Source organism: Diaphorina citri, unplaced genomic scaffold (genome assembly GCF_000475195.1).
Source record: "Diaphorina citri unplaced genomic scaffold, Diaci psyllid genome assembly version 1.1 scaffold816, whole genome shotgun sequence".
Classification (NCBI taxonomy): Eukaryota; Metazoa; Arthropoda; class Insecta; order Hemiptera; family Psyllidae; genus Diaphorina; species Diaphorina citri.
Window position 1 is genome coordinate 77,880 of NW_007378248.1, and position 13,441 is coordinate 91,320.

At 37.7% G+C, this 13,441-nt stretch overlaps 1 protein-coding gene across 2 annotated transcripts in view; it reads right to left on the reverse strand.

The window, feature by feature from the left end:
* Positions 1-9,408: 9,408 nt before the first annotated feature.
* Positions 9,409-13,441, reverse strand: part of LOC103512260 (O-acyltransferase like protein-like) — a 28,787-nt gene continuing 24,754 nt past the window's right edge. For both annotated transcript variants that reach the window (XM_026825785.1, XM_008477011.2), the window contains 2 exons: positions 10,912-11,026; positions 9,409-9,930 (listed from right to left, as the gene is read on the reverse strand). In XM_026825785.1, the coding sequence (XP_026681586.1) occupies positions 9,794-9,930; positions 10,912-11,026 (252 nt within the window). In that variant the 3' untranslated portion in view covers positions 9,409-9,793. The remainder of the gene's footprint in view (positions 9,931-10,911; positions 11,027-13,441) is intronic.

Consider the following 13,441-nt stretch of genomic DNA (forward strand, 5'->3'; position numbering starts at 1 on the left):
AAATCCGCGAACGTAATCGCGAAATCCGCGAACATAATCGCGAAATCCGCGAACATAATCGCGAATTCCGCGAACATAATCGCGAAATCCGCGAACATAATCGGCAAATCCGCGAACATAATCTTTCCGCGAACATAATCGCCAAATCCGCGAACATAATCGGCAAATCCGGGAACATAATCGCGAAATCCGCGAACATAATCGGCAAATCCGCGAACATAATCTTTCCGCGAACATAATCGCCAAATCCGCGAACATAATCGCCAAATCCGCGAACATAATAGCCAAATCCGCGAACATAATCGCCAAATCCGCGAACAAAATCGCGAAATCCGCGAACATAATCGCTAAATCCGCGAACATAATCGCCAAATCCGCGAACAAAATCGCGAAATCCGCGAACATAATCGCGAAATCCGCGAACATAATCGAGAAATCCGCGAACATAATCGCCAAATCCGCGAACAAAATCGCGAAATCCGCGAACATAATCGCCAAATCCGCGAACATAATCGGCAAATCCGCGACATAATCGCCAAATCCGCGAACATAATCGCGAAATCACATAGGTACGATATGTACATAGGTACGATAGGTGATAGGTAAATACCTATTATTAAAAACAGATAAACAAATTACAGTCGAACCTGGATAAACGAGAATCCAAGGGACCAGCTCATTTTTTCGTTTAAGGCGGTTTAATACAACATTTTCTCGTTTATAAAGGTTTAGCAAAGTGGAAGAGATAACTGATGAAAGCATGACAAATTTAAACAAGTTAAGAACAAATTCTGATTTATAGAGGTACCTAATTTTAAAGTTAACTGATGAAGCATGACAACGGTTTAATACAACATTTTCTCGTTTATAAAGGTTTAGCAAAGTGGAAGAGCAAACTGATGAAAGCATGACAAATTTAGAAAGGTAAGAACAAATTCTGATTTATAGAGGTACCTAATTTTAAAGTTAAAAAACGCGTCCCGAATTTTTTCTGGGACATTAGAGAAAATTCTGTTTTTGAGACCTAATTTTAAAGTTAAAAAACGCGTCCCGGCCAATTCGGGACGTTTGGCAAGCCTATTTAATTATTTATGCCTATTAATATGGGTATCCAAATTTTATATTTACCTCAACAACATATTGTAGGTAGGTACCTATAGGATTTATTCAAAACTTTTTTTTTCTTTTTTTGTGCTTTCATATGATGTATGCCTAATGCCTATCTGCCTATCGAAACAAAAAAAAAATATATATATATATAGGTATCATGTCTAAAGCAATGTGATTGATATCATGGTGACCTCTACAAAAATGTTTCCTATACCTCTAACATGATAGTCATCAGTGTTATCTATTCACGCACAATTCTAGGTAATAGGTAATTAAACAAACAAACAATTAGAAAAAAATATAGGCAATTTAAAAAAACAAAATTGTTAAACATGTAAGAAAACATGATTAAATTGACGTAAGATCGGTATTAATTTGACGCAAGATTTTTTTCCATTTTTGTGCGTGTTATTAAGGTTTTCCTACATAAAAAAGAAGAAAAAAACATTGAAATAAAGAAAAAACCTAGATTAGATTAGGCTCATAAACAATTAATACATTTAACTTCTTAGAACAGAACTAGGAAGGTTTAGACCTCTACTTAGAAGATAATATCAAGATGCCTGGAAAAAAAAAAAATAATACATAATTATAACCTAGGTAGGTATCTAGGCGAACAAATTTGGATTTTTCCGATAGGTATCCAAATATTCCAAATTTAAGTTAGAAAAGGGATATAGCTAGAAGCAGTCAGAGAAATAAGAGAGGAGAAAAAAAGTCCAATGAGTGATGTATGTGGATGTGGATGCTCCAAATTTTCGGAGTCTGGCCCACAATAAAGAAGAATGAAGCTCGCCCTAAGTCCCCCCCTGCCTAGTACTACATCTTATTAACATTATTTTTTATTTAGATTAATTATTTTACTAACGGGGAAAACTACTAAACTATTAGTTTAATTGACTCATTATTTATAAAGGAACAGATTAATGTACGCAATGGTTCGGATTAACGTAGTTAATGGTTGGGTTTCTGAGAATATCGCGGGTTCGATTCCCGCCCGGGGCGAACTTTATCTCAGAAAAATATTCTGTGAATCATTCGTGTAAGGTATTAGGTACAAGTATAAATATTTAATTATAAACCTTTTTTTGGTCTACCTTATTTTGATATTAAATCAGTTTTAGCCACCTTAGTTAGCTTTAAGTAAAGCCATAAAAAAAACAATACATAATTATAACCTAGGCAGGTATCTAGGCAAACAAATTTGGATTTTTCCGATAGGTAACCAAATATTCCAAATTTAAGTTAGAAAAGGGATATAGCTAGAAGCAGTCAGAGAAATAAGAGAGGAGAAAAAAAGTCCAATGAGTGATGTATGTATACCGCGGGGTGGATGTGGATGCTCCAAATTTTCGGAGTCTGGCCCACAATAAAGAAGAATGAAGCTCGCCCCAAGTCCCCCCCTGCCTAGTACTACATCTTATGTAACATTATTTTTTATTTAGATTAATTATTTTACTAACGGGGAAAACTACTAAACTATTAGTTTAATTGACTAATTATTTATAAAGGAACAGATTAATGTAGGTAATGGTTCGGATTAACGTAGTTAATGGTTGGGTTTCTGAGAATATCGCGGGTTCGATTCCCGCCCGGGGCGAACTTTATCTCAGAAAAATGTCTCGTCTGACGAGCTCATGGTTTCAGAGACAAAATTAAAAGCTTAGATTAGTCTGGACTCTAGAAGGACCTGATCCAGTTCTAGAGCAAGTGTGAATGCCAAGGATCGTGTGTCTCGTCTGACGACCACATGTGTTCAGAGACAAAATTAAAAGCTTAGATTAGTCTGGACTCTAGAAGGACCTGATCCAGTTCTAGAGCAAGTGTGAATGCCAAGGATCGTCTTTTGGTTCTGGATCAAAAAGATGATGGAATGTGGACGGGTAACTTCGAATTGAAAGACCAAGTACGAGTAGGTAGGTAAAATAGTGAAGTCTAGAAAAGTAGCTAGGTAAAGTGGTTCTAATAAAAGACCTGATTGATTATTAACCAGCTTACCGATTGATACCTACTTACATCTAGATAATTAAATTGGGATAATTTGTACCTTGCTCAAAACAAAGAGTTATAAATAGCTCTGCTATGGGGTGGATAATTAGGGTGACCTTTACAGATCAATTACTACAGTGACGTACATACCTATAGTATTTAAAAAAAAAAAAAACTATCTATATGTAAAAGTACCTAGGTACTTATCATTAAATAAGTAAAAAAAAACTGATCTTTTTAAGAACTGATCTTAAAAATAACCATTGCATCATTTAATTCAAAACAAATTTCATTTAAACGGCCGCCCTAGCAAGAACTTGTTTTTATTTTCAAGTTCAAGAGTATGGTGTATGGAATTCATGTTCAAGACCATTAAAATCAAGAAACTGAAAAATAGATATACCTAACTCCTATTTAGATGAGTCTGGTTTTTGTTAATTTTGCCTGACGCTTGCTGATAACATGTGACATGCAACAGATTAACGGCCACAATTAGGACCTAAGAATTAGGACCTGACGACCTAACAAGATGGGCTGGGGTAACCCCAAATAACCAAACTTGCTAATGATTCAGAGATGTGACCTTGATTTGGTCCAGCGACTTTAGAACAATTAGGACCTAAGAATTAGGACCTGACGACCTAACAAGATGGGCTGGGGTAACCCCAATTAACCAAACTTGCTAATGATTCAGAGATGTGACCTTGATTTGGTCCAGCGACTTTAGATTGCCGTAGAAAGGGGATTTTTACATCTGTTGTTCTTACTTGTACCAATTTCATAACCTCACCAGATGTATTGGTGAACTACATATGTATCTACCTACATAAAATACCCAAGTAAGAAATGTAAGAATACGTCAGAATTCAGAATAGTTAGCTTGGAGGGTACAGCGTTTGCCTTGTAAGTGGTGAACTACATATGTATCTACCTACATAAAATACCCAAGTAAGAAATGTAAGAATACGTCAGAATTCAGAATGGTTAGCTTGGAGGGTACAGCGTTTGCCTTGTAAGCGCTTGGATTCGTATAAGCTAAGCTATTACAGGGAAAAAGCTCAGAAGGAACTAGCGCTCCTGACGACTTCACCTTTAGCCACAGGTCGCTCAAAATTTACTCAGTTGGTGAACTACATATGTATCAACCTACATAAAATACCCAAGTAAGAAATGTAAGAATACGTCAGAATTCAGAATAGTTAGCTTGGAGGGTACAGCGTTTGCCTTGTAAGCGCTTGGATTCGTACAAGCTAAGCTATTACAGGGAAAAAGCTCAGAAGGAACTAGCGCTCCTGACGACTTCACCTTTAGCCACAGGTCGCTCAAAATTTACTCAACAGTGTCCAGCCCCTTGTGATTTAACAACAAGAACCGCTTGGACTTTACTCACACCCTGTGCATACCGATCAAAACGAGTAAACTGCCAACACCGATTTCGCAAATGAAAAGCCAAGACGATTTTTCTCAATGTCAAACGAAGAAAATGTTTTTCCAACGTTTCGAGGGGGTAATAATAAAATATTGCTCAGTTTCATTATTCACAATATTCAGTTTTCCACATAGATAAAATGTTAATAAAAAGAAAAAAAATCGTTATTTATTTTTACTACAGAATTGCAGTTTTTTATGATATGTTGCAAAATGTTGCCAATAATTTAATGTAAGTGGGCAAACTTCAGATCTTAGCCTTTTTTTCCTCCGTGATATCACGTTCGGGAGGAAATCAGATCTCTTGGTCCTTTACACTTTACAATTTCAATATCCTATTGAACACGAAAGAAAAGTTACATATTTACAAAGGTATTACCTTCAGGTTAAGTAACATGGAGCTTGGAATCGTTATTTATTTTTCTACAGAATTTTATTGTGGTTTTTTATGATATGCTGCCAACAATTTAATGTAAGTGGGCAAACTTTAGATCTTAGCCTTTTTTTCCTCCGTGATATCACGTTCGGGAGGAAATCAGATCTCTTGGTCCTTCTACCTATAAAAAAATAGGTGGTTCAAAAAATGTTTTATTTAAATTAGTTATGTATCGAAAAAAAGTCCTCAATGTCACCCAACTATTGGGATTTCACATTATGCAGGGGCTCCCGCGCAACCCTTTCATCAAATGTCAACCAAAAATTTGTAATTGTAGAACACGGATCAAGTACTGCCATGGAAAACTTTAAGGAGACTGCCTAGCATGCGAGGCAATGCTGTGGGTAGACGTAGTAAGACGACTAACAAGAAAATCTTTCGTGGGGAAAATTCTTGAATTTTCATCACAACTTTGTAAGGAGTTTGTTGAATTTTTTACCTCCTTTTAACATCCCACTTTCCCCAATCTAATGCCTCCTCCCTCCTTCATACCCTCTCTATCAAGTGTTCCTCAACCTTTAGCCTATTTTCCTTTCGTAATGTTAATGTACATTAGCTTAATTCGAATTTTTCTTTCTCTTACATTACGTTCTCCTACCTTTACAGTAACTTCCCCTCCTCTCCTTTCACGAATTTTGTAATGTGGCTTTTTTTTCTCGCATTACGATTCGCCTCATTCCCTCATTGTTTTTTTACTTCCTTCGTTATTTTTTATCCCCACTCCTCATTTTTTATCCCCACCACCGAAAAACGTAATGTTAATGTACATTAACATTACAAAAGGAAAATAGGCTTCTTATCTCTCCACTTCAGTTTTGTTCTCCCCCTCCTTTCCCCGTATGACTAGTTTTCCTACTTTTTACATGGCTTTATTCACCTATAGATCTAATTACCCTATATGTATCTATATACTCTACATGCGTCAAATCTCAACATACTCTCTTTTACCGTTCGGTTTTCTTAGATTTTCTTACATTTTCTCGTTTTCATGGAGCTTGGTTGAATTTTTTACCTCCTTTTAACCTCCCACTTCCCCCAATCTAATGCCTCCTCCCTCCTTCACACCCTCTCTATCAAGTGTTCCTCAACCTTTAGCCTATTTTCCTTTCGTAATGTTAATGTACATTAGCTTAATTCGAATTTTTCTTTCTCTTACATTACGTTCTCCTACCTTTACATTAACTTCCCCTCCTCTCCTTTCACGAATTTTGTAATGTGGCTTTTTTCTCGCATTACGATTCGCCACATTGTTTTTTTACTTCCTTCGTTGTTTTTTTATCCCCACTCCTCATTTTTTATCCCCACCACCGAAATACGTAATGTTAATGTACATTAGCATTACAAAAGGAAAATGGGCTCCTTATCCCTCCATTTCAGTTTTGTTCTCCCTCCTTTCCCCGTATGAATAGTTTTCCTACTTTTTACATGGCTTTATTCACCTATAGATCTAATTACCCTATCTATATACTCTACATGCGTCAAGTCTCAACATACTCTCTTTTACCGTTCGGTTTTCTTAGATTTTCTTACATTTTCTCGTTTTCATTAGTGGAATATGTAAATTCAATAAAGAGTCTATAATGTTTATGTTTATAAATATAAATATAAATAGTTACCAGCACTTTGCATAGTTTACCGCTTCAATCTTGGCAAATGGAGTTTCTAATAAAAAAGAAAAAAATACCCATTATTATTATTACTATGGAAAATGTTTATAAATATAAATAGTTACCACTTTGCATAGTTTACCGCTTCAATCTTGGCAAATGGAGTTTCTAATAAAAAAGAAAAAAATACCCATTATTATTATTACTATGGAATTTTAATTTTGTGCACACACAGCTTGCAGTTTTCTAGAATCTTACTCTGGTATTTACATGCAGAGAGTCTGAACAAGTATGTAAAGGAGATGGGGGAGAGCTACCAGGGCTGTGTATAGCATAATCGGGCCTTGGCCCTAAGTGATTAATCCAACAATGGGTCCTTTCTATTAAAAAAAATCATAATGGGTAGGTGTTCATAATGTATAATGATTGTATTCATGAGGTCATGATTTCAACTTTTCATGATTGACTTCAACTCGTTCATAACTTCAATTTTTCATGTACCTAGATATGTATTATATTAACGACTTCAATTCATGAATACATCAAGCATACTAGGTAGTGGTCGTACTTCAATTTCCTTTTTACAAATATTGTTGGCTCTGGGCCCCCCTTGAGGAGTTTGGGGGAAAATGGGAAATGGGGCCGGATGGACCCCCCCCTGTGAGCGTCCCGGGAACTACACCTGTTGCTCTAGTATAGTAGGATACTAAGAACTCATGAATTCAATCATCTATTATGATTATTAATTATTATTACTATGAATACAATTATGATTAACAAGTTTCCACTTAATCCATGCATTTACTACACCAAGAACTTCCTCATTTCTGGGTGTGAACTTTAATAATCGTGTCTAATGGTTTACTTCCATAGAGTAATGGGGAATTCCGGCGTACGTTGGCAAAGAAGAAGCACTCCCACTCTCCCACACTACTAGGTTTATTCTAGATTTCATTATTTTTATTTAATATTTCAAGAGTACAGAGAACTGTTACATCGAATGTCTTATCGTTCCGAAATGCCAGAGAGGAGGAAGACAGGAGAGAAGGACGCCAGCCGGCCCGAGAACAGATATAACTGTTTGATAATGACCGCCCCGGGCGGAAATCGAACCCGCAGCCTAGCGCTTACAAGGCAGACGCGCTACCAACCAAGCTAACTAGGCTGACTTTTAACAGTTCAATCCTCTGAAATCCGAGAACAGATATAACTGTTTGATAAAGACCGCCCCGGGCGGGAATCGAACCCGCAGCCTAGCGCTTACAAGGCAGACGCGCTACCAACCAAGCTAACTAGGCTGACTTTTAACAGTTCAATCCTCTGAAAAACCTGGAGAGGGTAGCTGCGCCAGCTAACACCTAGTTGCCCGAGTAAGGACTTGGCCAGATTTTGAGTTACCCTGTATACAGCGCAACATTTTATAACTTACCTCTCCATCCAGTTTAGAACAGATCGATGAGCAGAATTTTTCACAATGATGTAATACTCGATCTACAATTAGAAAAAAAACCTACAATTTTCATTTGTGCCTCATCACTCCAAAAGGACACATGATTCACATGAAGATTAATATTCCGGTTCTTGCGAACTATGCGACATGCTATTATGCTAACGTCCGGTTTCTGCTAATGCTAACGAGTAGGAGAGATTTGAGGACGAGAAATGGACGCGATAGAAGAGTGGATATCGGAATCGGACGCGTCAATCCAGTGGACAAAGTACATAAATGGAAAATCATCGAAGCGTCCACGTTCAAGAGAAATTTGGCAAATGCCACATTGCCACAAGCACCACTGATAGAAGAGTGGGTATCGGAATCGGACGCGTCAATCCAGTGGACAAAGTACGTAAATGGAAAATCATCGAAGCGTCCATGTTCAAGAGAAATTTGGCAAATGCCACATTGCTGGTTGCCACAACCACCACCATCTCGCTCTCTCTCCCCAGCACACGTTTACCTTCTGAGGTAACTAGGCTGGCACGGGGATTTTCATTGGTGTGAAGGACATTTAACTATTAACTTGTGCACATGGGTACATACAAAATTGTAATATTTTTAATACCTATTTTACAAAATAAATAAATATATTCAATAACCACGCGAAACCAATGACCAATGGTTGGAAGTTGAAGCTCAAGGGCAAATTTACCTGCTCCCTCTTAGGTCAGCCACTCACTATCAGGTCTACCTGATACCTGATGAGCACACTCGGGATTTTCAGCCGTGTTTGTCAGGTCTACCTGATGGTGAGTGGCTAGCCTTAGTGCCTATCTAGTTATCTACATACAAGTATCTTTTGCACGCACTCTATTACTCCAGAGTAAGTAACAATACATCAATAGAATGGGCTACATGATAAGTATAGGTATAATATCCAGCAGTACAGCACTATTAATTAATAAGAATAACATGGATCGCGAGATATTGATAAGTGCCTTCAGAAAAATCATCTCATACAGTAATATACAGTACGTCTCAAAAGTAGTGTAAGGTACCCCACTTATATATCCCAGAAGTCCTGGGACATACTGCGGTACCCCAATTATCTTTTGAACGGATAGAAATTTTTTCTGATTGATCCTATGATTAGAATAGAATGGGGGTCTTATTTGAATTTCTCGAGAAAAATGACGATTTTTATCCAAAAAGTGCCACTTCTGGGTGGGTCGAACCTGGCTTTAGATGGGTCCTATGCCTTTTCCTAATCCCACTGGACTTTGCTCACACCCTGTACATACCGATCAAAACGAGTAAACTGCCAACACCGATTTCGCAAATGAAAAGCCAAGACGATTTTTCTCAATGTCAAACGAAGAAAATGATTTGACAGTCCAAAAGATAAAGGGGTACCTTACAGGACTTCTGGGACATAGGTAGGTACTGTATAAATCGTGTATGTAGACAGTATAAACTACAGATACCACAATGAGGCTAGGTAAGGAAAAACTGATCAATAACTTGTGGAAAACTGGTTTTCTTTTGTATAAAGCCTCTATCGTGATCTAGTAGACATTTTATTGGTATATCAACGACAATAAAATCGCATCAGGTACTTCAGTTTACTAAGAAGTGGATAGTTGGATTAGGTATCCTACCTAATTGCGAAAGATCTCTAAAGTAGATACCCTACGTTAACAGAGAAATTGAAAGTTTTATTAAAACTGAGGAGAGAAGAAGAAAATCAAATTTATCACAGAGACAAGTTGGCATAACCAGGACTCTTCATGGCTGATTCTCTTCTGGATCGATCTTATATCTTGGCAGGATACCAGTGGGTTTTAGATAGGTTCTCCTGCTGTCTATTCCTACTTGAGCACTTATTGGATAAACTTGAGTCCTCTTTGAAGCCTCCATGTGATCTGGAAATCGAAAACTAGGTTTGAAATTTTCATTTGAATATATACCTAATAAATTAATAATAATAGACTCTTGACTGGAAGGTAACCACTAGGTGAAGTTAACGCCTTAGGCGTTCTCTACCACCTACCTAACCTTTAAAGCTCCATTATTAGGTGGTCAAATTCCCAAATAAATGAGGACAAAATTGGAATGGAACCTACGCCCTCCTGTTTAACAGGAGGGCGTCTTGACCACAACGCCACCAAGGTAGGTGTACATAGCAGAGTTTTGTAGTCGTCTCAACACACGTCTCCAAACAAACAAACGTCATGTAGGATCATACGGTTGTATTGTAGGTTTACATATACCTAAGTGATTGATGATAATTATTTTATTACGTTGATATGTGACGAGTATTAGGTACGTACATCAGTAATTTCTTGTCAAACCTTGTTCCATCAATAATATTTACCATGAAGTACCTATGTAATCTAAATTTATGCAACTACCCATGGGCCAAATGGATGTTGAGACCAGACGACAAAACTATAATAATGCTATGTACAAGTATGTAATAATTAAATAAATAAATATAAAAACGGGTTAGAATATTTAGAATATAAGCAAAATTCGTTGTTTTTGTTTCTAAAGGTAGAAAGACACTATCATCACGTCACGTCACGCGAGCTCATGGGGAGTCAGAAAGATGTAGTCATGTAGTTCAAAGTTTTCCCATAATATTGTAGGTAATTTCGTTCAGGACAGCGACACTACTATCACGTCACGTGAGCTCACGTGATGCTTTGCCTTTCTTTTTTAAAAGAAACTCCTTAATACCAAGAAATTTCCGAGACTTTGTAAACAAGGAGTGCTCCTTGTCCTTGGATGGGATTTAAGGCGGATTTTTTCCCCGTGTATGAGTACAATTTATCATCTCTTGGTAGCGCTGTCAAACTAATTTGACTTGGCGGAGCGCTACCACGCTCCTTAACCAAACTTACTCAGAATGGATCTCTTCAGCTTCTTATGGAAAGTATCAAGAGGAGATTCAAGGAGTAAGTTCAATACGAAGGAGACCAATAGGGACATGCTAAGGTCACCGAATATGTCTTGGGTCTGAAATTCAAAAGAAAACGCACAAACTATGTAGGTATGTTGAAAAAGAAAGTTACCTACTGACCTATTCTACTACTTATCAATAGTAGACCGACCCTTCTATGTCACCATCTGTGTTCTGTGTAATGGGTATTTAGGTCCTGCATTAACCCTCAAGCGTTGTACACTGTACAGTCGTTCGAGGGACACCCTGTATATCTTGGATTATTTTCGGACACCAAAGGATTCTGGTTAGGCACCAAAGAAATTTCAAGATTGCTGAATAGATATTTTAGCTATAGACGTTTCCTCAGTGGCTAAATCCAAGAAAATTGCTCTTTCTATAGGTATAGGCAGTGGCGTAGCGTCCATGTAGGGCGTGTATGGCGGTCATACACTCATAATTTACTCAAATACCCTTAAATATTGACTTTAAATATTTATGAAGAAGCATGTGCATGACTTATGTAGTAATGTGCATGGTGATGGAATCATTTGAATATATACCTAATAAATTAATAATAATAGACTCTTGACTGGAAGGTAACCACTAGGTGAGGTTAACGCCGGAGGCGTTCTCTACCACCTACCTAACCTTTAAAGCTCCATTATTAGGTGGTCACATTCCCAAATAAATGAGGACAAAATTCCATACCTTGGCTGGAATGGAACCTACAGGAGGGCGTCTTGACCACTACGCCACCATTCCTTGTTTTTGTTTCTAAAGGTAGAAAGACACTATCATCACGTCACGTCACGCGAACTCATGGGGAGTCAGAAAGATGTAGTCGTAGTTCAAAGTTTTCCCATGATATTGTAGGTAATTTCGTTCAGGACAGCCACACTACCGTCACGTCACGTGAGCTCATGTGGTGTTTTGCCTTTCTTTTTTAAAAGAAACTCCATGAATACTTAAGCAAACTTCTTAAATACCAAGAAATTTTTGAGACAAGGAGTGCGCCTTGGACTTGGATGGGATTTAAGGCGGATTTTTTCCCCGTGTATGAGTATAATTTATCATCTCTTGGTAGCACTGTCAAACTAATTTGACTTGGCGGAGCGCTACCACGCTCCTTATTCCTACCTTGGTGGTGTGGTGGTCAAGGCGCTCGCCTGGTAAACAGGAGGGCGTGGGTTCAATCCCAGCCGAGGTATGGAATTTTATCCGCCATGTAGGTAATTTGAAATTCATAGATTTTGCCAGAAAACTCTCCAGACATAATAATTAGGTAGTAATAAATATTATTATACGTACCTACGCTTACATCTAATAATATTTATTTATTACAGATGCTTCTAATTTCCTATGGTCACGAAACTAAGACAGAGCCCTGATGCCCCTGGTTAACATTAGGAAACATTTCTAATGCCAAAAACTATATCCTGCTACCTGCTGGGAAAGGTTTTAAGTTTGGTGTAAGAAAATTTATGATCTCACTTTCCTTCACAAACAAAACAGGAAGCTCACAGATCAAGGCATTAATAAGTTCACAAAATGTCAATTCATGTACCTATTTATTTACAGATTTATTGATATTTTTGGTATTTATTTGCTCTGGAAAGCTTCCCATTGAGCCAGTTTAGTTACCTTAGATTAGACCTTAGAAGGTAGCGTGCATGCCTTGTAAGCACCTACTAGGTAGATATAGGTACCTAATAGAGCAGTTGCAAATGGATAAAAATTATAAATAAATGGTTGATTCCTATATGTATGTAAAAAGTTGGGAAAAATCCAAATCTGAGGTCAAAACTCCGAAAAAACAACTGTAAAAAGTCGAAAATTCAATTTTTATTTTCCGTTCCAATGAAAGAGTTCAAATATGTGAGACGTCAGACTTTACGCAGTTGTTTTTTTCGTCCGTTAGCCTTGTAAGCGCCAAGTCGCGGGCTCGATTACCTCCCGGGACGAACTTTATCCCAAACAGACGGACTTTATCCCAAAGGTTTGTTCTCGGAACGGGACGGACTTTATCCCAAAGGTTCGTTCTCGGAACGGCTTTCTCCTATCCTGTCCTCCTCTCTTTGATTTCGGGACGAAAAGTCTTCGGAAAAAGGTCTCTCTCTTTCTCTATTTCTTTCTTTCTCTCTCTCTCTCTTCTCGTGGCCTGATGTTAGGTATGAAGATTTGATTATTTTGGCACATCCACTAAACACATACATAAACAATACTTTCTCTTTACATTGTAAAGGTTCCCTATACGTAAGGGTAATAGAAAGTAAAAAAAAAAGCTTACCATCTGATTCTCATTGAAGAAGTTATTGACGAACAAAATGTTGGTCCACCAATTCTCCTGACATCGATGTGATTCCCTCAGGACGATGGCTTTCCAGAGTGGCCCGTCATTCAAGTATGGGAGAACCCAAACGTAAAAGCCGATGACTAGAGCATAAGAAGGGATGATTCTGAAAGATAGAAATTAAGGACTTTATTTCATA